The sequence below is a fragment of the Micropterus dolomieu genome, linkage group LG19 (genome assembly GCF_021292245.1).
Source record: "Micropterus dolomieu isolate WLL.071019.BEF.003 ecotype Adirondacks linkage group LG19, ASM2129224v1, whole genome shotgun sequence".
Taxonomy (NCBI): Eukaryota; Metazoa; Chordata; class Actinopteri; order Centrarchiformes; family Centrarchidae; genus Micropterus; species Micropterus dolomieu.
Genome location: NC_060168.1, coordinates 35,622,609 through 35,647,204, shown reverse-complemented (window position 1 = coordinate 35,647,204; position 24,596 = coordinate 35,622,609). Strand labels below are relative to the sequence as shown.

The following is a 24,596-nucleotide window of genomic DNA, read 5'->3' as shown; positions in this document are numbered from 1 at the left end:
CTCGGACCGGGGCTCCATGCAAGATCTCACCTCGTGGGGTCTCAATGATCCTAAGAAAGGTGAGAAAGCAGAACTACACGGGAGGAGCCGGTCAATGACCTGAAAAGAGCTGGGACCACCGTTTCCAAGGTTACTGTTGGTAATACACTAAGACGTCACGGTTTGAAATCACGCATGGCACGGAAGGTTCCCCTGCTTAAACCAGCACATGTCAAGGCCCGTCTTCAGTTTGCCAATGACCATTTGGATGATCCAGAGGAGTCATGGGAGAAAGTCATGTGGTCAGATGAGACCAAAATACAACTTTTTGGTCATAATTCCACTAACCGTGTTTGGAGGAAGAAGAATGATGAGTACCATCCCAAGAACACCATCCCTACTGTGAAGCATGGGGGTGGTAGCATCATGCTTTGGGGGTGTTTTTCTGCACATGGGACAGGGCGACTGCACTGTATTAAGGAGAGGATGACCGGGGCCATGTATTGCCAGATTTTGGGGAACAACCTCCTTCCCTCAGTCAGAGCATTGAAGATGGGTCGAGGCCGGGTCTTCCAACATGACAATGACCCGAAGCACACAGCCAGGATAACCAAGGAGTGGCTCTGTAAGAAGCGTATCAAGGTTCTGGCGTGGCCTAGCCAGTCTCCAGACCTAAACCCAATAGAGAATCTTTGGTGGGAGCTCAAACTCCGTGTTTCTCAGCGACAGCCCAGAAACCTGACTGATCTAGAGAAGATCTGTGTGGAGGAGTGGGCCAAAATCCCTCCTGCAGTGTGTGCAAACCTGGTGAAAAACTACAGGAAACGTTTGACCTCTGTAACTGCAAACAAAGGCTACTGTACCAAATATTAACATTGATTTTCTCAGGTGTTCAAATACTTATTTGCAGCTGTATCATAAATAAATAGTTAAAAAATCATACATTGTGATTTCTGGATTATTTTTTTTAGATTATGTCTCTCACAGTGGACATGCACCTACGATGACAACTTCAGACCCCTCCATGATTTCTAAGTGGGAGAACTTGCAAAATAGCAGGGTGTTCAAATACTTATTTTCCTCACTGTATATACATCTATATCTATCTACATCTCTCTCTCTCTCTATATCTCTCTCAATATATAGATATATCTCTATATATCTCTCTCTCTCTATATATTTCTCTCAATATATAGATATCTCTCTCTCTCTCTCTCTATATCTCTCTCAATATATAGATATATCTCTATATATCTCTCTCTCTCTGTCTCTCAATATATAGATATATCTATATATCTCTATCTATACATCTATATCTACATCTCTCTCTCTCTGTTTCTCGATATATAGATATATAGATAGATATAGAGATATATCTCTATATCTATCTATCTATATGTGCATATAATAGGTTTGCAAAGTGAAAAAGCCCAAAGAGATTAATAGATTAATAACTTACCGCTCTGTTGGAGCACATGTACAGCTGAACTGAAGCTTGCTTGTCAGGACCTGCCCAACTCTGCTTCTGATTGGCTAGTAGGAACTTTCACCTCTTCAGGCTGATAAATGAGCTCTAAATTCAACAACGGAAGAACGAATAAACATATTTTGTTTAAAGTCACCTCTCAACTTCATAACCTGTGATGAAGGCTCACAAGTATGCATCAATTTTTATTCTTTTCTATTTTATTACCACTTTACCATGTATTCGGCACACGTGGCTGAAGGAGATGCTTCGCTCTTTCTTGTTGTTTTATACAATGACAGTAAAGATACTTGAACTAGGGTTGTCCCCAGTCAGGATTTGCAATTTGTCTGCACTTTAAACTACTGCATGATGCCCTGATTGTTGTCTTCTGCATATTCATTTGTCATGTAAGACAGGGAAAACTGAGTTTTGGTGCTTGTGTCATAGTGCACGCTGTAATCTCCTTTGTTTTACATGCGGTGATATTTGTGCAATGGCCAAAACAGTGCTTGTTCTAACATTTCTTACTGTAAGGTTTTGCTAACTTTATATTCAAGTGTGACATTGAGGAATAACTCGACTTCACTGTCAGTCCACACATACGGTGCACCCTTGCCGACAGTCTACATGAAAGTTACCGATTGGCCAAGATGGCTTCGGCATTATATCACCGCCTGTTGGTTTAGCATGCTCTAGGCAGTGTTTCAATTGTGGTGTTTTCTTTTTTTAAACAGAGGAGAAAAAACCCGGTTCATAAGTAACCATACCAATGTAAACCCTGCTAATGCTGAATGACCGAAGTTAAGCAGGTTTGGGCTTGGCCAGTACCTGGATGGGAGACCTCCTGGGAAAACTTAATTGCTGCTGGAAGAGGTTTAGGTGGGCCAGTAGGGGGCAGTCTTCCCTCTAATAAGATCCCAACGCCCCAGTGCAGTGACGGGGACACTGCGCTGTAGGAGCTGCCGTCCTTCAGATGAGACTTTAAACTGAGGTCCTGACTCACTGTGGTCATTAAAGATCCCAGGGCAATTCTCGCAAAGAGTCGGGGCGTCCCTCTCTGACTTCAAGAAGCTCTTCAGAAAACACTTCCTCTGATAACAACTCTAACCCACACTTCCTGCGCTACTCTTCTTCTTCTTGCATCTCCTTACAATTCTGTGGTATTGATTAAACTATTTAATAACTCTTCCTTCTTCCCCAAGACATTTAACCCATTGATGCCGTATGCTTTAATAGCTCTTCATAGCTTATTTGATGCTTGTATGTTGTTCCTCAAATGTAAGTTGCTTTGGATAAAAGCGTAAATGTAAACATCCTGCCATGCTGTTGCTCCTGCGCTGCTCTGTGTCCAATGACGCAGCTAAAAAGAAAGCGCAGTAATTCGACTTGACAGACTGCGAGTCGACTCTGGTTCTTCTTGACTGATGACTCGAGTCATCTTCATTTTATGAGGTCACAAAACTCCAAAAAGGTTAAACAGTATTGATCAGATGAAGCTGAAGATCCTGTTTAGTAACCAAAGAGCAGATTGGATCCATCCATCAGTCTGACTGGAGCTCAGCAGCCGGTAACACAGATAAAAGAGATAAAGCCGTTTGTCTCAACTGAAACCCAGAAAACACACAACCGCACACCTTGTTATCAACCTGCCTGTGTGTCTTCTACCTGCTGGATGAAACTTTATGACGTCCAGGTAAAACGTTTTCTGCTTTAACAATGAAGCTGCGTCACACAGGTGTTTTTATTGTTCGGTCTCTTTAAGACCTGCATGCTAACACATTCTACCACATCAGCAGAGAAATAACACAAGTACAGGCGAGTATTGAGCAGGCAGAAATATGATTTTATTGTCATTAGATTCTGATGTTTTTCTGGACCTGTCAGAGAGCACAGATCTGTGGGAGAGATTCTGAACATGAGAAGAAAAGCTGCTGAAACACAGAAGCTATTAAAGTCCAGGAGTTTGTAACTGAGTTATAATGAATTCATTTGTCATTGAGGTGAAAAGGAGCCGCATGCGCATTTTAAGAGGTTACTTCCCCGAACAAAGACACATCATGCCTGCATGTGTGCCGACTAAGCAGGGGTGATATTAAACTAATCTGAAAGCAGCACAGAATGACTGAGAGCTGCGCTCACTTACATTCTGTTTATCAGCTGCCACCTGAATATTGTGTTTCCCTTTATATAAATATAAACGTTTCCACAAAATGAAGTGTTTAATGCTAAAGTTTCTGGGGGAGGACCCTCCATCCCTCCAATGTTAAAGCTAAACCTATGCTCTCGCATTTTAACAACAAAATTATTCCATAAATTAACAAGAATGCAACAAAACAGCGTCTGTGATGAGACACTTTCTGGGGGAACATTCCCAGACACCTGGTTAGGTCTCCAGATTTAGGCTGATCAACCCTACTTATACTAGGGGTGTGGCGAGACACTTGACCCACGAGAAGAGATTCGAGTTTGGGTTCACGAGATCGAGAAATCTTTAAAGCTGAATTATATGAAAATTTTGAGTGTTAAACACTTTATTTCCTGCATTCTGATGAATGTTTATTTTATTTATATAAAGAGAAACACAAAATTCAGGTGGCAGGTGACGCTTCTTTAACCCAACTCTACCAGAATAAGTCAGTGCTGCTCTCAGATCAGTTTCTCCTGTAGATCAACTTATTTATCATCATCCCTGCTGAGTCACGATTCAGTCTTCCCTCCTCTTTGTGTCTTTGTTTGGGGAAGTGACCTCTTTAAATGTGACTGTGGCTCCTTTTCACCTCAATGAGAAATTCTATTTTTTCTGCTCATGTTCAAAACTTCAGAATCTCTCCCACAGATCTGTGTCTCCGACAGGTCCAGAGAAAAGGCAGAATGTTACCAGACTAACGACATCATTTGATGAGACGTCTACCTGCCCTTTACTCTGCTGTGCGTTACGTTCCTGATCCGCTGGTAGTAATTTTATCCCCTTCAGACCGTTTGACCGACGCAGGTTGGGACTGCACGCTGCACGTGAAACCGAAAGTAACTGAAACACTTGTGATCAGGCAGAAATCTCAGCACAGATCCACAAACACGTTAACTCTCAGTGTTTTTAGATGTTCCCTGCAAAACTCGACCAGCTACGTCAGCGCTAGTGGTGCGGTTGGTTACTATCAGGGCGTACGCCGGTGTGGCATCAGCTGGGCGGAGCTTGATTCGCTCTTGTCAGTTATACATTTGTATTTCACTGCGTGAGACAATTTATGTGTGACTTGACTGACGGCATGTGAAAAATGTCAAATGTCAATTGAGTCTCGCGAGACCGATTGTTCACAATTTAATCTCATGGCTCGAGATCTCGTCACACCCCTAGTGTTAAGGCTAACTCAATGTAACCAGAGCTCGTGAAGTAGCAGGCCGCCGTCCCCGCCGTTCAGTCAGTCGTTACGTCATTAGAGATTTAAATAAATATTTCTAGTTATTTCTGTTTATTTTTTGTGTTTTTTAACGGTGGATCAGATTTGGTCACTTTCTCTTCCTCTCTCTCTTTTCGCAGCCTCTGCCATGATCAAAATAATTTTGAAGCTGTTATTTTAAATCGAAATTACTATAATATCTCTTAATGAGGTTTCTCTAAGCGCCACCTTCAGGTCATGTTTTCTACACATGATCATTTTTTATGGATATTGATGCGTCTCTGAGAATGATTCCTAATGATTTTGTTGACCTCCTGACCTCTCCTCCAGCCTTTAGATGGCTTTTCCAGCGACAGAGAGAGATGTAATCGGTTTAAGAGTGACAAAAGAACATTTCTGCCTACATTCCCCTCTGTGCTGTTTAACAGTCGATAGCACAATATTTTGACAGCATAACGCCTTGAAATGACCTTTATACACTACTAGATTGTTTAATAGCTGCCTGGAAGCAAGTCGTAGGGTGATCAGGCAAAGCGCAGGACACCCCAGATCCAAGTCCACATCCTAGGTCTGGGGCCAGGCCGTCACATTGTGTTGAAAGGCGGAGGGGACATAGGGGCCCAGATTAGGCGTCACGAGAACGAGACACAGATATTTTAGAGAAATCTTCAGTGGTGAAATATAAGAGTGATCTGGCTTCCCTCCCGCACAAAACTTTTTTACATTCTCAGGAAATCTTCAGCACCAATTTATGGTAGAAAGGTCTTTATTTATGTGAAGGGAAACTCTAAAGTCAGGCGGCAGCTGACAGACTCTAAACCTCTAACAGAATCAGTGCAGCTCTCAGTCATTCTGTGCTGCTTTCAGATCTGTTTCTCTGTAATATCCCTGCTGAGTCATGATTTAGTCCTCACTCCTCTTCTGTCATGTCCACAGGGAGAGAACGGAAAAACCTGGCCAACAAGAAAGTGTGTCAAGAAGCTGAAAGTTACTGACTGGTGCTGCACGTTTTTGGGTCATTTTACAATTGGTAGTTACTTTTTTTTGGACAATGCACATTTGTTTCTTCTATATTTAAAATGCATTGCATGTTTTCTTATTGTGCACATATTCATTTAGCTGACGTTTTTATCCAAAGCGACTTACAATTGCTATACGTGTCAGAGGTCGCACGTCTCTGGAGCAACGAGGGGTTAAGTGTCTTGCTCGGGGACACAGTGGGGGATTGAACCCGGGTCTCTCACAAAGGCATGCGTCTTATCCATTGTGCCACCACCACCCCATATAAACCTTTCTCAAAACATTTTCATTTCTAACATAATGTAAATGACACCTATGGTCAAAGTCGGACCCTGCAGCCTCTTTAAGATGAATATTTAAACATTTGCCTCCTCCGTCTGACACATGAAGATGGATAAGTGTGTCAGTCTGAAGTGAGACTCGACTAAAGACCTTCGTCGCTCCGACTGATGGGCTGCTCGCTGTGTTCAGGCGTCGGGATGATAAATCGCTACCACAACAAGTCATTGCATCTGTTGTCAAATCAAGAGTCATTTTCTAGTCAGCGCAGCTGTAAAATCTTTATCTTTATGTATCATCACCAACATTTAGTTGATACGCGTCGGATGTCAAGTACGAGCCGCTGACGTCAGTCACGTCCCGACAGCTGCTGCGAGTGGTTGAATGCTGCTGGGTTACAAACCTGCAGACAGGGTCACACAAAGCCTACTTGTTGAAGCGAACGCATATTTCTCATAGTTTAGACGCCATAAACAGCTGAACAGCAGAGTCCAAAGGAAAGTCAGGTCTTACAACTGTTGTGTCAGCAACAAGAACCACACGTGACCATATTTGGACGAGAGGGTGGAGCTGGCTAGCTTGGTTAGCAAGGTGCATCTGTAGTTCACGTCAATTGTGATTTTATTATAATTCAGCTTAACTGAGCAGGGACATTAATAAAACATGAATGTAAATGTGAATTAGCCAAAAGACTGTCGTCCCTGGACAGTTGGTACGCAGTCAACCTAAAAGTATAATATCAAATGAATTTAACAGAGTAATTAAGTCATACATTATGAGAGCATGCAACAAAACTGAAGTACTTCTTCATGTACTTCATGTTATTCATGGCGAAGTTGCTGCAAGCAGATATTGTTCTGCAAGATCGGATATTTTGCTGTAAAAGAAATTAATTTGTTGTCAGGAAACATTTTACTGACGGTATTTAATATTTTTGAGACTTGATAGAAACTTTAATAAACAACATTTCCTCGTTATGTTGATAAAACATGGAGTCGAGTGGCGTTGCATTTGAATGTGCGAAGTCAGGTTTGAAGGTGTTATTTCTTCAGCAGGGTCGTCGTGTTGAGATCAGTGCTCCCCTTTTCAGCTGGCCTACAGGTCCTGCACACAGGATGAGGAGGGTTTTTCCTGCTGATTAGATCTGATCAGAGATGACGTGGTTCTTCCCATGATGCTCTCTTGTGTCGGATCTCTGCAGGGGAGCTTGAGTTCGGATCTCACGCAGACTTCACCGGACAGTTTTCTCCCGTTATGACGGTGTCCGAGGGGTTTTTTTCCCCTCCTGGCTGCTGTGATTGAATCAGGTCGGTGTGTCGAGGCAGGAGGACACCGAGAGGACGCCGCCGCTCTCGCTGTGTTCAGCCAGGTGTCAAAATCTTGTTAAAGTCGTGTCCTTGGGCCGCTGCAGAATGATTTATCTCTGGATAAAAGTCGCCATTCGGCAGCGAGTAATGGGATGTCGACTGGACTTTGGAGGTCATCTTCATGGAAACGGACCGTCGTGATGTCTGTCCCTCCGCACATCTGACCTACTGTGTAATAATACTGATTCACTGTAATTATATCGGTCCAAAGCAATCAGATAATCATTGCTCTGTAGACTAAAACGTCTTCAGATATCACAAAGCTTATCTGTAAAAGTGTTTAAAGGACATTACTCAAAAAAGACACAGAGAAATAAAAATGATTTCCCCGTGGAGTCATTTGTCACGGTGGATAAATCGCTCGTCTCTTCTGAAATCTTGTTTTTGTGTGTTTTTGTGTTTTGTGCTGCTTCACAAAGACGTGCGATCAGGCGGTAAAGTCTTTATCACCTCTGTCCATCAGCAGCCGGTTATCAGCTTTAATGCACGACAGAAATAACGAGAGATGCTGCTGAACTGAACGAGCTGTCAGGAGGTCGTTGAGAATCGCAGATCTGACGGCAAACGATAATTAGGCACAAAACAACACATGAAAGCGGCCCGTCATCGGCACGCAATGAGCGGAATTTAATTTGGGAGTGAGACGTGACAGACGAGATGAAAATAGAGAAGAGTTTGGAGGGCAGACATGTTGGTGAAGAGACGCATGATGGTCTCAGACTTCCTGGAGGGGCAACGCATTTAATTTGGACAAACAAAATAAACCAACAACAATAAAAATAATTGTGTAAACCTTCGCCGCAGGTCTGTTTATGAATCCTCTCTGTGATCAGATTGGTTGAATTTAAGTCGCAGCTGCACGCACACAGATGGTAGTTGGAGAAATGATTTTGCCACGGCTCTGGTTAACCTTTTGATCGTGATCCTGGTTTATAGAAACCAGCGCTGAGTGTCGGTAATGAGCTTTGTTGACCCGTCCGTCCACCCTGACCTCCTCCCTCAGAGGTCTTCAGACACTATATTGATGTCGTGCCCCTTCTGATCTGACAGGGGGGGTGACGATACACTTAGCTGATGAGATGAGACGTTATTTTAACAATTTCCAGAATATTAAAATTTTTTATTATACCTAATGTCATTTTCCATTTTTCAAATTTCATCATCATCATGTTCCCCCGACTGCTCCATGTCTCTTTCATTGCCATCCATAATCCATAATCTGGATATTTTCAGTGCTGTACTTTTTTCCCATTTGAAAAATACAAAACAAGTACAAATTACGGTGTATTTCTCCTCTGAATTGGTCAGTTTTTAAATTAAAATCGATGACCAAAAGACAATTATTATGAAGTGACTCTTGGAAACATCCAATCAGACTTTCCAGCTGTGGAAAGAACGCCTCCCTCCATCATTCTCCATTCTGGTTCTTGGCTAACGGCGGATATGAACAGCAAAGTCCGGTGCCGCTGACCTACGGCGCAGTCGCTCATTCACGTCCAGGATGGTGCGTTCAGTAACGCAGCGTAACTTGGATTAGTAACTGTAATAATATCACTGCTTTGGAAAAGTAATCCGTTACGCTACTAGTTACTGGGAAAGGTTATATTATTACAGTAACACGTTATTGATTGTGGGACAGTTTTTCACCTCGATGAGAAACATCGTGTGAGTTTTCAGTCTTTCCTGTCTCAGTTTGAAGCTCGTCTGTCCCCGGTGTTCTCGTGTTGTGATCACCTGTGTTTAATTATCCTCACCCCTCCTGTGCGTGTAAATATACAGGGAGCGTGAGAGCGATAACGCCGAATTTGAGTCACATGACACCGGGGAGGGAAAATGGCTAATTGGACCCAATTTGGACATTTTCACTTAGGGGTGTCCTCACTTTTGTTAGACATTAACGGCTGTGTGACGTGTTATTTTGAGGGGACGGCAGATTTACACTGTTATACAAGCTGAACACTCACTAAAATATTTATATGGTGGTCTGTCTGTTATTTGTTGCTTTTCGTGGACGTGTTTCCCTCAGCGTCGTTCCTGGTGATTTGTGTTTCCTCCGGTTTACCTCATGTCTCTAGCGGAGTGGATTTTGTTTCCCTGTGTGGATATTTGGACTTTATTTTAAACTTGTTTTCACTGAGTTTTTGGTTTTGGACTGCCTGCCGGCGGAACATTAATATCCTGAGTTTTGGTACGTCACACCCCTGCTCCCTACAGATGAGTCGAACCTGAGAGTTAAAAGTCAACATATATTGTTTTTAGAACAATATTTTCTGCATCTGATGCTGTCTTTTTTTGTCTTTGTGGAAAAACAATGTAAGAGACGGGCAGCAAAATCCACAGTGCTGCTTGTTAGTTTCATTTTAAGGCAATAAAAGACGCACCTTTGCTAAATGACAGCAGAGTCGGTGTGAGAGGTTTTTATTTTAGACATTATTTTCAGCAGACAGGCAGCTTTTGTCCGCTCGCCTCAGCTCTTTAATGTCTGTTTTATAATAGATGTAATCATCGATGCTTTCACAGAAGACGTTTCATCGGACTGAGATAGCATCTTGGACGGCACAATAATAGATAATAAGAATAATTATGGGAACAGCTGATGACGATTCCCTTTGATAAAGTTCAGCCACCCTTCGCTTCCTGATCAGGCTACAGAACAACATGTCTCTGATTAACAAATTGATCATCTCCTCTGATTTTAGATGTTCTTATTTATTAAAACTCCAAGAAACCAAGTGTTTGGTTGAGCTGTTGATCGCTCTGCATGTTCAGTCCAGAGGAGTCAGCGTTTCATTTATTTAAATGTTTAAGTGATGACGTTTCCTTTAATATTCAGTGACCCTTCACTTCCTGCCTGCTGACAGGAAACGCGGAGCTGACAGACACGACAGAAAAACACTGTTTTTATGAAATAATATGAACCTGCCGATTCCTTTTTCTCAGCAGTTTGTTTTTCTGTGCAAAACTCAGCGCACGCAAGGTCAACCAGCTGACGACGACAGTCTGAAGTCACGTTTGATCACGCGTGATTCTGTGAGATCCCAAGTCCCCAGAACCGCCACTCTGAAAGCGTTTAGTAGGAACGCAGTGTGTGTGCTCCTGCGTCTGGATTACGCCTTCTGTGTTACAGATCTCTGTGAAGTGCAAAATGAAAAAGCCCACAGGGAGTTCCCATCTCCCACAGAAAACTCCGCTCCTGAACAAACGTTGTGAAAGACGAACGTGTCGAGGTCGTGAAGCTGGTTCAGGAACGCGGGGCCTTTTCGTTCTTGTGAAACGTCATCTTTTGTGCCCAAGTACTGTTTCAATACACACATTTGCATTTTGTCAATAACGGTTAAAATTCCCAGAAGTGTTCTTGACACGCCCGTTTTTACCCAGGATGCATCACCACAGCTGTGAGCTGTTTGATGTTCAGACCGCTGTTTTTCTGTCATTACATTCTGAGTAATGACGTTGAATGAGTTGTATGTATTAGACAATGTAAAGTCGCGGTTACAGTACTTGCTTTGTATTTGCTTTTATTTCATATCATTCTTACTCATCCACCAATATACTTTGTAAGTTAAAACCTACTTGCCAATAAACCCGATTCTGAGCTTTTTGTTTTGGATGGTAAAGCCCGGCTGTTGTATTGGAACTCTGCAGGCGTGCTGGGGTTATTGCACAATACCAGCAAGAACGCATCGTCTCAAACCGTCAGCAGCGTTCTGCGTGCTCGTGGCATTGCAAGTTCATTCCTCCAAGAACGACTGGCAAGAACGTTCTCCCCAAGAACACAAGTCCGTTCTTTGCAAAAGAGGAGCTGCAGCAATGTTGCAGAAAAACAAAAATTTGGAGTTTTTCAAACATTAAACCATGTAAACGTGTTCTGGTGCAACCCCTACATAACATTATGAACCTGAAAATGAGCAGAATCAGAAAGACTTTATTGATCCCCGAGGGGAAATTCTTTGAATGACCATTTTATGTCAAAATTATTAAATATTCTGTTGTTATGTCTGTTTTTTTGAAGTCAGTTAAAGAGGCGGTATTCTGCTTTTTGGCTTTTCCCCTCTCCTTTTATTGAGTTAAATACCTTTTTGTGCATGTAAAAACGAAGCCTTCAACACAGGCTGAAAAGAGGAGCTGCAGCAACGTGCAGTATGACAAAAATATAACCCTGTAAACTTGTTCTGGTACAAACTCTAAATAAGATGAGGAACCTGAAAATGAGCAGAATACCACCTCTTTAAGATTTGAAAATCCTCTAGTGCACACCGGGCAGAACTTTATTGTTTATTTAACACTAACTGAACCCTAACCGTGGTTAATTTAACACCGTCTGCTGGAGTTTCCACAGATTGTAAGAACGTTGCTACTGGACATAATGGGGGTTTTACCTTTCATGTCTGGTCCTTTAGTTTATTACACATAGAGCTGTAATATTTGGCTGTCCACAAACATTTGGCCATAGAGTGTTAACCCGTTAGCCAAACAGACGGGGAAAACGGCGCCTGTTTGACAGGTGATCTCTGACAAGTGGAGTCTAGAAGCACAATAATGACGATGTGGTCTCAGTAACGGGGGGATCTTGCTCGCGTCCACTCTGAGACCTCCCTGCAGTGTTCTAATCTTGGCGCTCCACAGATGGCTCAGATCAAAGAAGCCAGCTTCAGACGGCTCCACGGCGGCGGGTTAAAGTGCCCTGATGGTGGATTTGTACCATATGTCGTGCTGGAGCAGATGTCCTCTGTGTCAGACTCCCGGTATCTGCTCCCTCAGCGCCTCCTCCTGCCTGTCCGTCGGCACACTTTGGGGAAGTGTTGTTGGTTTCCGTTACCCGGGAGGCTTGTTGTCGTCGCTGCTGAGATGCCGGTTTGGTAGATATAATTTCTGCGCCGGCGGAGCGGACCTTTGACTGTTAGTGTGAGTTTAGATCGCAGCGACGTTCCCGTCAGGAGCTCTTAGTGAGTCGCCAGCTGCTGGGAGAGAAGACGTGCAGGAGAGGAGGAGTTCTTTGTCTCCTCACTCCACGTCGCTGCTACAGCTTGTTGGACTTCAACAGATGAAATTGCTCAGCAGAAACACGGCTGACGATGCCAAAGTCAGACTCCCTGTTATCAGTCCGACCCAACTGACAGGAAGTGAAAATGAGCGGGAAAACAACCCACACAGCATGGACAAAGTTCACAGCTTCCACGGCGTGTCCGGTGGCGTCGACCTGTAGGAGCGTCCCAGACGACCGCTGAAAGGTGTTTTTTAGACTGCAGAGATTACAACTGAAAAGATGGAGGAATGACTTTGCCTGCAGCTTTGCTCTCACGCTGTTTACTATTTACACACACCTGTGACATCACATCCTGTTTCAAGACTGAATGTTAAAACCAAAAAGGATCAAGATCGATGCAGCAGAACCAGAGACGTTCTTGCCCACAGTGCTAGTAGCGGCTAATGTAGCCTGCGGCAGCTGCAGAGGTGACTCCACGCTGAGCCGCCGCAGATCACACAGCTCGCTCTGAGACGCTGAAGGTGTCGCGCTACTTTACTGAAACACCTGGAGACTCGCTGACCTGGCAGGAGAACGTAAAACAACAATACTGCCAAAGCTCCAAATAAATGACCCAAGAACAATTCATGTCGTACACTTCATTAAATAAAACAGCTCCTCTCAGCTCCTCTCAGCTCCCCTGCAGCTCCTCTCAGCTCCCCTGCAGCTCCTCTCAGCTCCTCTCAGCTCCCCTGCAGCTCCTCTCAGCTCCCCTGCAGCTCCTCTCAGCTCCTCTCAGCTCCTCTCAGCTCCCCTGCAGCTCCTCTCAGCTCCCCTGCAGCTCCTCTCAGCTCCCCTGCAGCTCCATCACTGATCTCCTCTCACAGCAGAAAATGAACCACCGAGCTGACGTGTGTGTCCTCAGGTGGTGAAGCTCTGCATTAATAAATAAACTCCTTCACTGAAGAAATGAAACTGTGTTTTTGTTGTTCTCTCTCTCTGAGTTCACCTCTATGTGCTTTAGATATATTACTGAATATTTTGGTTAAAACATGTTGCCAAAGCAGATTGCAGCAAAATCAAAGTTTACATTTTTAACACATTCTCAGTAACACATTTCTCCCTCCAAGGTCCAATTATTAAAATAACAAACATTAATAATAAATGTGATAATATCTATAATAATGTGTCTCTCTCTGTAGAAGTGAAGACGCTGTAAACCAGATGGCCGTCCCCCCCTTCTCGACTCCCCCTCCTCCCCCTGTCCTGAGCGCTGAGGTCACAACACACCCACAGGTACAGATACATGGCATCCCTGTCCACATACTTTTGGCCAGGTACTTTGCACCCGTGTTATCCCTTCTGATTGGTCAAACCCCCTTTCAGAGACGTTCAAGGAGTTCATTCACCTCCTCGGTAAAATAGTCTGTAGATGCTCGGGTCACGTCTCCAGCAGGACTGGTATCAGTGGCGGTCCTAGACCAGTTTTATTGAGGGGGCCACGCTGGGGCCAGTTGTTTTGACAGAGGGGCACATTCACAAAAAGAGACAAAGGCGCAATGTTCAAGCTTTCAAAATGTCTTGTTTAGTATATTTTATAATGTTTTAGTATGTGTCAGTAACAGGATCTTTTCAGTGACTTATAGTTTTATTAAATAACATTATTACCCCAGGTACCAGGACATTCTTTGATGCAACACTTCTTTGTGAGGCTAAATGAACAGTATGTAAGTGTACTAGACATTTTCCGGATCCCAGTTTGTATTTTGTATCTCACTATAACTTTTGCTAGGAAACAACAAACTTCTCCATATTCACCCCTGTTATTAGTCCAGATATGAAGTATACACAAAATTAAATACTTGATGGTAGGATATCATCTGTGCATTATGGAGGGGGATGCATATTTTACCAGACTGCATGTCCAGCCGGGTAGGACCAGTAGGTCAACAAGTGCTGTTTAAATGAATTATGAAATTGTTATGATGATAATTTACCCTTTAAGGAGGGGCACGCAGAACAATTTCGACAATTTATTAAAACTCAATTTATAACATCGTTAGGCTATCGCAAAATAAATGTTTGCTTTACTGCTCGTTTTATTTAGACATTCTCAATTCAGTGCATTGAATAATACAAAGTTCAATAACAGGCAACGTTAACGTTGGCCTATAAAAGCGTTCTTATAATCCGTGTGCCAGCTTGCTCTGCAAAAACCTCGTTGATAAAACACTAAAAACGACAGATGAAACAATCCACATGTTATATTTTTCATTTACTTAGTCGAAAGTCCGCCTTCACCGCTGACAGTACGCACGCTTACATTTACATTTTCTACAGTTTCTATCAGGGATAAGAAAGTCCTTATGAAACGTCTCTGGGGATAACTACCTCGGCACGACACCGGACTGCGGCGGTGTAACGTCCTAAAGGATCCCACTAGTTGAGACACGTTTGTTCCACCTTTCGCATCAGCGCCGTAACGTCGCAAGGACGATTTATTACTATGATAATTGTAGAGTTTTCGTTCAGAGGGGGGTCCAAGGGCACTGGCCCCTGTTGACAAATAGTCCTTTAATGGAGCTGCAAAGACCCAGAGGGGCACCTGTAGACTGACCTTCTCATATTCTGTATGTGTGTCAGTCTGTCTGTCCAGCTCCTCTCGGTGTCTCCGCCCCCACAGATGGACCGCGCCTACCCACCGCCCTGACGCTCCACCCGGCCTCAGACACACTGGTCAGTTGACATCAACTCAGAAACAAGTTCCCCCATTTGCTCTCATCTTGGCTGCTGCGTCATTATTTACGTGCCTCAGTGATGCTGGATTCCAGTTAGAGAACCCAGTTTAATTTGCCTGTCTGAAGACGGCTGCACCGGGAAATGGTTTCATAACAAGGGTGTTACTTGAGCTGTCGAACCACCCGAATCAATAAAACAAAATCCTCCACGGTGGAGAGGGTGGTCACATGCAGCAGCGGAATCAGCTCCAAGGGTCAAGAGCAGAGGAGCACTGTTATGCTTTTCATGGACGACCTTGTGGCGGGTGGGCAGGGATCTCTGATTTCTTCACAAAAAATAATTCAGCTTTAAGATTCTAATGATTATGTTTAAAGAGGTTTGGCTGATCTTTTATTCTGCATCTCTGCATCAAGCGGCCCTGGAGTCTGAGCTGTAGAAGCTTCAGCTGGCAGCTGCGAGTTGTTGCAGGAACAAGAAGCACTTTTTGTGGACGCCATTTTGACGGGTGCAGTCACCAAAGAGGTTGCAGTCACAGCTGAAGCATCTACTGCACGGTTTTAAATCTTTCTGCACCTGCTAGGCATTTCAACATATGTGAAAATAGGGCCCAGGTTTAAGAAGTGCTCCTCAGTATCAGAGTATAAGAGTCACATCGTCACTCACTGTGGGCATCCATCCATCATTTCTCATGAAGCCACCTTTGTGATAATCACTATTGAAGTAGCATTGATTGCTCTGCAAATCGCACCCTGGTTGTAACGCTGTATTTGAACGGTATTTACTTGACCCCTGACCCCTCTGTGTGTGTGGTGGCCGTACACAGAGATGTTAAAGTGTAAACTAACGAGTGATCTGCTGAACAGGACGAGACGAGCGACGAAGCGGAACAGAACAACAACAACAGAAGCAGCAACGGCGCCGCCAAGAGTCTGAGAGAGGCCGACACTTTCAAAAAGGTACCGAACTCATTCATGCACACAGTGAAGATCTCTGGTACAACGTTCTAAACTTAAACACAGCTGAAATAGAGACATGTTGATTATAAAACACACATTTCTCCGGTAACGTAGGCCAGCAGATAATATTTTGTTTGGACATGATGTAATGTTGCAGTAGAAAGAGAGCCACGCCCTCACCGACAAAACAAACAAGCTACTGATTATAAAATGACGCAAAAACGTGCAGAGGAAGGAAGACTAAGTCATGACTCAGCAGGGATGACATTACAGGAGAAAAGTTGATCTGCAGGAGAAACAGATCTGAGTGCTGCACTGATTCTGTTAGAGGGTTAGAGTTTGAACTGTCTCCTGACTTTTCCCTCACCAGAAAGCAGGAAATTATGTGTTTAATGCTCAGAATCTTTCCAGCCCAAAGTGACGCCCTCGGTTAGTGTGATAGTGACATTTTGACGTCTTTAAAATCTGTCCCGTGTTCTCGGCTGGTGAAATTGAAATCATTAGTGGTTCGTTCCAAATATTCTCCTCGACCTGTGGCCTGCACTACGAAGGGAGTTCAACCTACTCAGAGTTTAACTCCGCCTACGCTGGAGTTAAACGGTGGATCAGATGCTGGTCAGTTAGAGTCCGTGTTAACTTATTTGGAGTTGGTGCACGTTCACATAAAAGCGGCGTGTTCGTGTTTTGTCGCAACGGCGCGTGCTCCGTATTTCTCCAGAGGAATGCACGTTGGTAGTCTCAGGAAATTATGACTGTAAAGACACGTTAACTGGCTAAATCTAATATCGTGGCAGCCGACAGTCAGGGAGGCTTGTCGGCTTCGCATGGAGTAAATTTGTAGCCTGATTATCTTCCCAGTGTTCTGATTGTAGATCAAATCTCTATTCTGTATTTTATGGGCTCTTCTTTTATGTGTAATATGATGAAGATGTAAAGGTCCAGCTGCACATGAGGTCCACTGTAATAGAAAAAAGGAGCCAGCGGAGAGAGAATTTTATTTCCAAGATTAATCTACAAGTAAAAAAACTTGAATATTCTGAGATTATAGTCACACATTTATGAGAGAAACTTCACTTTGCAAGGCTGCAACATCACACACACGTCTGCATGCAGTGGAAAGTTATATTAGACTTCACAATCAGATTCAGCAGTGAGGAAATACTCGTGAGTTTAGCCCACAATCACTTTCATGCATCTCAGACTTCACTGTGGATCGGCCGTATTCAGAAGAAAACTCCAGAGTGATTTTTGATTTTTCTGTGACTTTAATTTCAGGGATTTTTGTTCCTGTAAATTTCACACTTTCATCTTGGATTTTTTTTCTTGGTTGACCCTGGCTCCCTATTTTTTGGACACGTAAAATAGTCTAAATATCTAAATATGTGAAAACACTCAGGAGAATTCAATTATAGCCTTAGAGACGGGCTGCATCTAAGAAACTGTCCCGTTAATTAGCTAATTAAGATTCCTCTCTAAATCACCAGGCTGCAGGGCTCGCTGTGTGAACGGGATGCTGTTGCGTTCAGAACTTCAGCTGCAGCCTCAGTGGAACAAATCAGGATGAAATCTAAACATATTTTATGAAGCAGTGTGTATTAATACTTCTCATCATTACCACTGAGTACAGATGTGGTGTGGAGTCCATGTTCAGGGGAACCTCGAGATAACCACCAACAAAACCTTCTCAGAGCAGTTTAGAGATGCAGCTTAAATTGCCATGGCAACAGACCTCGGGTAACACGGTAATATATGTACGGGTGTACAACGAAAGTTGGACAGGTGTTACTCCAGTTAAAGTTACTCCTGAAGTTACCTGGATAAGCCGGTTACCTCCCTTTCGTAGTACACGCCACTAGTCTGCTGTGTGTTTGTGTTTCCTGTAGAGGCCAAACGTTGCAGAGTCTCCAGAAAACGAGTTTCCGGCTCCGAGGGCGTCGCTGGAGCAGCAGGTAACAACAGAATAGCTGAATTTACCATCACAGAGCTTGAAATAATTATGATTAAAACCCTGACAAAGATGGTTTCGCCTGAACCTGCTGCTGGTCTGTCAGTATTTTCTAACATGAACTATTTAATGTTTCTTTCAGTTTCTGTCTGCTGCTTCACCGAGCTGATCACTAACTTTAATCTGTGCGTGTCCAGTCCTGCAGGTCTCACAGCAGCTCCAGTAAACCGACAGCAGCATCTCCTCCTCTGATCAGCCCCGACCTGCAGACCGCCAACAGAGGTACACAGTTTGACATCTGACAACACAAGCATTTCTCTATTTCCCGTTTGTATAAAGCAGTAGTGTATGTTGTAAAAACTACAGTATAAATATGTAGTACAGTATATACAGTTAATATGTAGTATCGGACTGGGACCCTTAGGACCGTTGGACGACGCGAGGACAAAATGTCTGTGGACTAAACGTCTTATTACAAGTCCATGTCCTGGACTGATCTCTGCACTGGGTCGTAGTCGGGGCATATTTTCTTCATGCAGTCCAGAGCAGCTTTCTGTTCTTTAACAGAACTTTTACAGGAGTAAAGGATCTCAGTACTTGTTCCACCACAGCGCTTGTAGAAGCAGCAGCCGGTAGCTTCTTCAAACTTCGCTACACTTTTGTTGTTTGTCTGTTTTATTGGCAAAAACGTGTGTTACCTCTGACATAAATACAGTCATTGGAAGATGAAGACGGGGCCAGACCACGATCCACCCGGCCCAAACAACCAGACCAGGTCACCGATCGCTCAGAGGAGAGGAAAGAGAGCCAGGAGAGGAGCCATGCTGGCCCAGCTTGGACTTAATTCTGCTACTATAGAGCCGGTCTGGACAAAACGGGACTCATTTTGACCAGAAAACGGAATTCAGAGTCCACATCGTTACAGAGACCTGCCCCGGGTCAAGCACTCTGCAGGCGGTCCATGTTCCGAGCTGTCAGCGCAAGACTCCGGCGAGATGAGACGAGGTGGACTCTGGGTTTTAGCATCAGATGGTACTCGGTGCTCAAACGCAGTGAAGATGGACTCTGTTTCCCCAAATGTCAGACTGTTTATTGTGAAGATGAAACTTTCATATCATCATCTGGTTGCTGCTGTTTACATTCACCCCAGAAGCAAATAAAAAAAATGCACTGACAATATTCTCGGTGAATGTGTGATAGAATATGTTGTATATAAATAACTGCATATATTGTTTTATTTTATATGATACCATATTTTATATTATATGTTGTGCGTATCGTGAAGGAACTACAAACTTCGTTTCATTATGCAGCCTTGTGCTGTGTAATGACAAATAGCCATTGTCATGTTGTGTTTTTTGGAACAAGACGTGACCATATTCAATTGAGAGGGTGGAGCTAGCTAGCTTGGTTAGCAAGGTGCATCTGTAATTCACGTTAGCAGTGATATTAGCCGGGATGCTAATTTTGGCTAACGACAAACGTGCTTTAAACAGAATGAGCATCCGGCTCCTGATGAGCTTTTTCAGCGGCGCCGGTTAAATGTTCACAGAGCAGCGGATACGAGTCGCCTCTATCCTGATTGACAGGTCGCCATAGAGACTTGGCAATCAGCTTGTAGCCCCGCCATAAGCGGAGGTAGCGTGGGTGCATGGGGGTGGCCGACCCGTGGCCCACACTGGTAGGGGGCCCGCTACCTGGACTATGAAGTTTAGCTCAGTTGATTGTAGTGGACACGGACAAACAACAACGGTTTATGACGATACGCTGTACCGGGAGAATTTAGCAGCTCTTATCAAATGAAACGTTCCCTTCATTCATGGTTTCAACGGTAAACGACCACAAGAAGGACAACTACCAGCATAAACACTAGATTCTAAGGAGACTAAGTAATATTTGTATTTCAAACAAATGGCAAACTTATCAGCACATTTTAACAAAACTCCCTTCACCCTCATGCATCATGGGAATTCTGAGGGAGGGGCGTAGGCTGCGTGTGCGCAGCGGGTTATTTACGGCGTCAAAGTCCTCTGGAAGCCTCTCAGAAGCGTTTCAGCAGCGCAGCCTGCCCCACGTTAATGACTTGTTTTAATTGTCCTTTTTGTGTTTCTACTACATTCTTCAAAGCTCTCCGTGGATCGCTTTCGTTCCTCGTCTTGACGGGTGCGTCTAGCAACTACCACAGGGAGCATTTCAGAATAAGAGCGTTTTACCCGCCGGACTTTGCTGACATGTTTAGATGTTGTTGATTTGGTGATTAGTGCTTTTTGTGCTTCTATGATTAAGTAGCTACGTAGTAAAACTGTTTCTTTTTTAGATTTATCTGACGCTTTTATCCAGAGCGACTTACAATTGCTGTACGTGTCAGAGGTCACACGCCTCTGGAGCAACGAGGGGTTAAGTGTCTTGCTCAGGGACACATTGGCGGATGGTCACAGTGGGGGACTGGCTTCAGTCTTGAGAGCCGGAGGTTCCTGCTTGGTCTGATCTAATCTTCCCCTTCCTCCCCCTCCTTCTCCTCAGACCCATCATGCTGTGCGGTGGTTCCTGGCCAGGAGACGCTGCTTGAGATCTGCAAAGGTCGATCAGGACTCGGACTCAGTATAGTGGGAGGAAGAGACACACAGCTGGTAACGCACACACCAGTTAAAAATGGAAAACAACATGTTGGAGATAAATGTGTTTTAATTGAGAGCAGATTTTTTTGAACGGACACCAGGATGGTACGAGATCCTGCAGGTGTCTCTAGCTTCATCAGCAGCTTCGCCTCGGTATCAGTTTCTGCTGATCAGTAAAACACACACAGTAACCAGCTGGAAGAGCTGAAATGATCTCTCTCTCTCTCTTTCATTGTTTCTCTATGTCTCTCTACCAGGACGCCATAGTGATCCATGAGGTTTATGAAGAAGGAGCTGCAGCCAGAGACGGACGACTGTGGGCAGGAGACCAGATACTCGAGGTACCCACACAATACTGCAGTACTGGGAGTACTAGTAATATAAATACAAAAGTCACCTTGACCTTAATTATTATTGTCAACACCGTCACTGCTTAAACTGTCATTACTAGTATATATACTATAACTACTACTTCTTTATACACTAATGTGTTTTATAGAAACAGTAATACTGCTGTAACCGCTGTACTTTTGATCCTGAGTATTAAACGGGGCATATTGTGTACTAGTACTGTTATTTTAGCTCTTCCTACTCATATTACTCTTAGTACTTATGTCTAATACTGCAGTATTATGACAAATGGAAAATATAAACAACATCTCCCTCTGCTGGAAAAATACTGATGATACATGATGTTTGTTAAGCAACATCAGCTTTGTGCACAAAGGTGTAAAAATGGCATAAAAATGTTGATCAGGTAGAAAGAACAAAATGTTAAGGATGGAGGAACACTGAGATTTTGGGGCCATGAAGGCTGTAGAGATGTTTTAAAAAGTGACTGCAGCAGAGAGTCTAAAGATCGATCCAGAGTTTCTAAAACTCACCAGGTGGCAGAAAAACAACCGGATGTTTTTGCAGAATTGAGTCTGAAATCAAGCGTGACACCTGGGTCAGACAGAGGACGAAGTGAGGATGTTAAAGAGGTGGTATTCTGCTTTTCCCCTCTCCTTTACTGAGTTAAATATCTTTTTTGTGCATGTAACAGGTTTGCAAAGTGAAAAAGCCCAAAGTGAGTTCCCACCTCCCACAGAAAACTCTGCTCTGAACTGAAAACAGCTAGTTTGTAGTCCAGCCGCTTCCCTTTCATCCCTGTGACGTCACAGGGATGAAAGCTAAACGCGCCTCATATAACGCTCGCCGAGCGGCGACTCCGACACGCCCTCAGAAACAGCGAGCTGCAGCACACAGCTCTCCTCTCCCTTCCAAACACTAGCTACCCTCCAGGCAGTCAGTGGACATAAAGTTGTTCCTGTGATGTAGAGACAGAGCTCAGTTAAAACTTTATGGATACAGATTAATAACTCACCGCTCTGAAACTCTCGCTCCAGTCCGTGTTGCCGAGCCGGTCGGCAACACGTACGGCTGAACCCGAGCTGTTTACCGGTGAAAAGAGCTTTTTGAACCTGAAAATGAGCAGAATACCATACCACCAAACCTTTAATGTTTTCATGTGTGAGTGCAGGTGAACGGGGTGGACCTCCGCGGTGCGTCCCACGAGGAAGCAATCGCCGCGCTGCGTCAGACGCCGGCGAAGGTTCGCATGACGGTGCTGAGGGACGAGGCTCAGTACAGAGACGAGGAGAACCTGGACGTCTTTAAGGTGGAGCTGCAGAAGAAGAGCGGCAGAGGGCTGGGACTCAGCATCGTCGGGAAGAGGTCCGCCTTAAAAAACACAACACAGACACTTTGTGTTTTACCTCTGTTGTTACCATCATGTAGCTCAGAGTGTGTGTGTGTGTTTCAGGAGTGGCAGCGGGGTGTTTATCTCTGAGGTGGTCCGAGGGGGCGCTGCAGAGCTGGACGGTCGCCTGATGCAGGGAGATCAGATTCTGTCAGTCAACGGAGACGACACGAAACACGCCTCCCAGGAAGCTGTCGCTGCCATCCTGAAGGTAACACACACACAGAATGTTTCCTTTTTATTTGATAGTTGGCAGATTAGATAGGAAACAGGGTTGTTTTTCACATACTTGTCTTGTACTTTTATCTGTATGTAGAGCAGGGGTCGGCAAATAAGTCTTTACATGGCCGCCGTTACATGGCGGGACAGAACAAAGTCCAGTTATTTCAAATGTATACTCGTGTGCACGCTTAGCTCAGTCGGTTCTGTGCGGGACTCCCGTTAGGAAAGTTGTAAGATTTTGCACATGCTCACAATAAAGCATGTGCTGCAGTGTGTGTGTGTGTGTGTGTGTGTGTGTGCGTCCCGGCGTTTGATCATAATTCAAAAACCTGTGGATGCTTATTTTCTTTTCCCTGAGGAGATTCAGGGGAATCCTGTCACACGTTTACTGACGGCTTTTTCAGAAGTGTCAAGTAAGCCAGAGTCTCTTGTGAATTTCCTTCAGAACTTTTCAAAGAAACGTTCTCACGCTTTTATTTTGAAGGCACAATCACTTAAGAGGAAGCTGCTATCAATTTATATATTTTTTATTTTTCTGTTATCAAAGCAATCTGGCCGCGGGCCAGATATTAATGCTGGCGGGCCGGTTCTGGCCCGTGGGCCGCCTATTGCCAACCACTGATCTAGAGGATGATCTCTTTTCAAAATAATTGTAACTCAATTATTTGCTCAACCCCTCAGCCTGTTTTTATTTTCCATTTAACTCTTTTAACCCTGATTGTACGCTGCACTGTAACTGTTATTATATTTTAATGTGTATTTTTTTCAATTTCCCTATGTTGCTTTTAAACTTTTCTATATTTCCCTGTTGCTTTTATGTTTGATGTAAAGCACTTTGAATTACCTTGCTGTTGAAATGTGTTACACATATAAACTTGCCTTGCCTTTATCCAGTAGGGGGCAGATTCGGACCAAATCATCCCCGCTTGACACAAGAATATTTTTCGATTTTGCAAAACGTAAATACAGGTGCAATATCGTGGAAAGTTTGTGTGGGCACCAGAACCAGACTGAGAGATTAAAGGCTCAGGAAACCTTTGCAGGTGTTAATCAGATCTGATTAGAGCAGATTTTTAAGTTAAAAATTCTTTATTCTGAAATTCTAATACATTTTGAGATACTGGAGTTTTGATTTCCATGAGCTGTAAGCCGTAATCATCAAGATTAAAACCCAAAAAAGGCCTGAAATATTTCACTCTTTGTGTAATGTGTGTGTGTGTGTGTGTGTGTGTGTGTGTGTGTGTGTGTGTGTGTGTGTGTTCTGCAGTGTGCTCGGGGTCCGGTCCTGTTGGAGCTCGGACGGCTCAAAGCTGCATCCTGGATCTCGTCCAGACGCAACTCACAAGGAAGCCAGGTGTGTGTTTGCTGTTTCTCTGTCTTTGTGAGAACCGGGTTAGACCTTTGGGGTAATAATGTCCAAACAGCTGCTCACTGTACTGGAAAATAACAAATTATTTGAAAAGTTTCAGTCTGGTTTTAGGAAGTACCACAGCACTGAGACTGCCCTGCTTAAAGTCACCAATGACCTTTTAATGTCTGCTGATGAAGGCATGTGCTCAGTCCTGGTACTCCTGGACCTTAGCGCTGCTTTTGACACCATTGATCACAACATCATGTTAGACAGACTGAGGCACTGGGTGGGGATCTCTGGTACTGCCCTAGAATGGTTTTCATCCTACCTGTCAAATAGGAAGTTTTGTGTGTCTGTAAACAACTATGTCTCCTCATTCTGTCCAGTTAAATATGGTGTGCCTCAGGGGTCGGTCTTAGGACCCAGTTTGTTTTCCTTGTATCTGCTTCCCCTTGGACATATTATCCATAAACATGGCATTTCTTTTCATATTTATGCTGATGACACACAAATATACTTGCCCGTCAGATCCACAGACCCTGGAATG

General features: G+C 43.9%; 1 protein-coding gene across 1 annotated transcript in view; it reads left to right on the top strand.

The window, feature by feature from the left end:
- Positions 1–24,596, top strand: part of LOC123957332 (inaD-like protein) — a 55,073-nt gene that overhangs the window by 29,316 nt on the left and 1,161 nt on the right. Inside the window, exons 4-13 of the mRNA XM_046030025.1 lie at positions 13,680–13,773; positions 15,121–15,213; positions 16,080–16,172; positions 18,056–18,121; positions 18,315–18,399; positions 20,641–20,747; positions 20,993–21,076; positions 22,258–22,451; positions 22,540–22,687; positions 23,966–24,052. Coding sequence (XP_045885981.1) covers positions 13,680–13,773; positions 15,121–15,213; positions 16,080–16,172; positions 18,056–18,121; positions 18,315–18,399; positions 20,641–20,747; positions 20,993–21,076; positions 22,258–22,451; positions 22,540–22,687; positions 23,966–24,052 — 1,051 coding nt within the window. The remainder of the gene's footprint in view (positions 1–13,679; positions 13,774–15,120; positions 15,214–16,079; positions 16,173–18,055; positions 18,122–18,314; positions 18,400–20,640; positions 20,748–20,992; positions 21,077–22,257; positions 22,452–22,539; positions 22,688–23,965; positions 24,053–24,596) is intronic.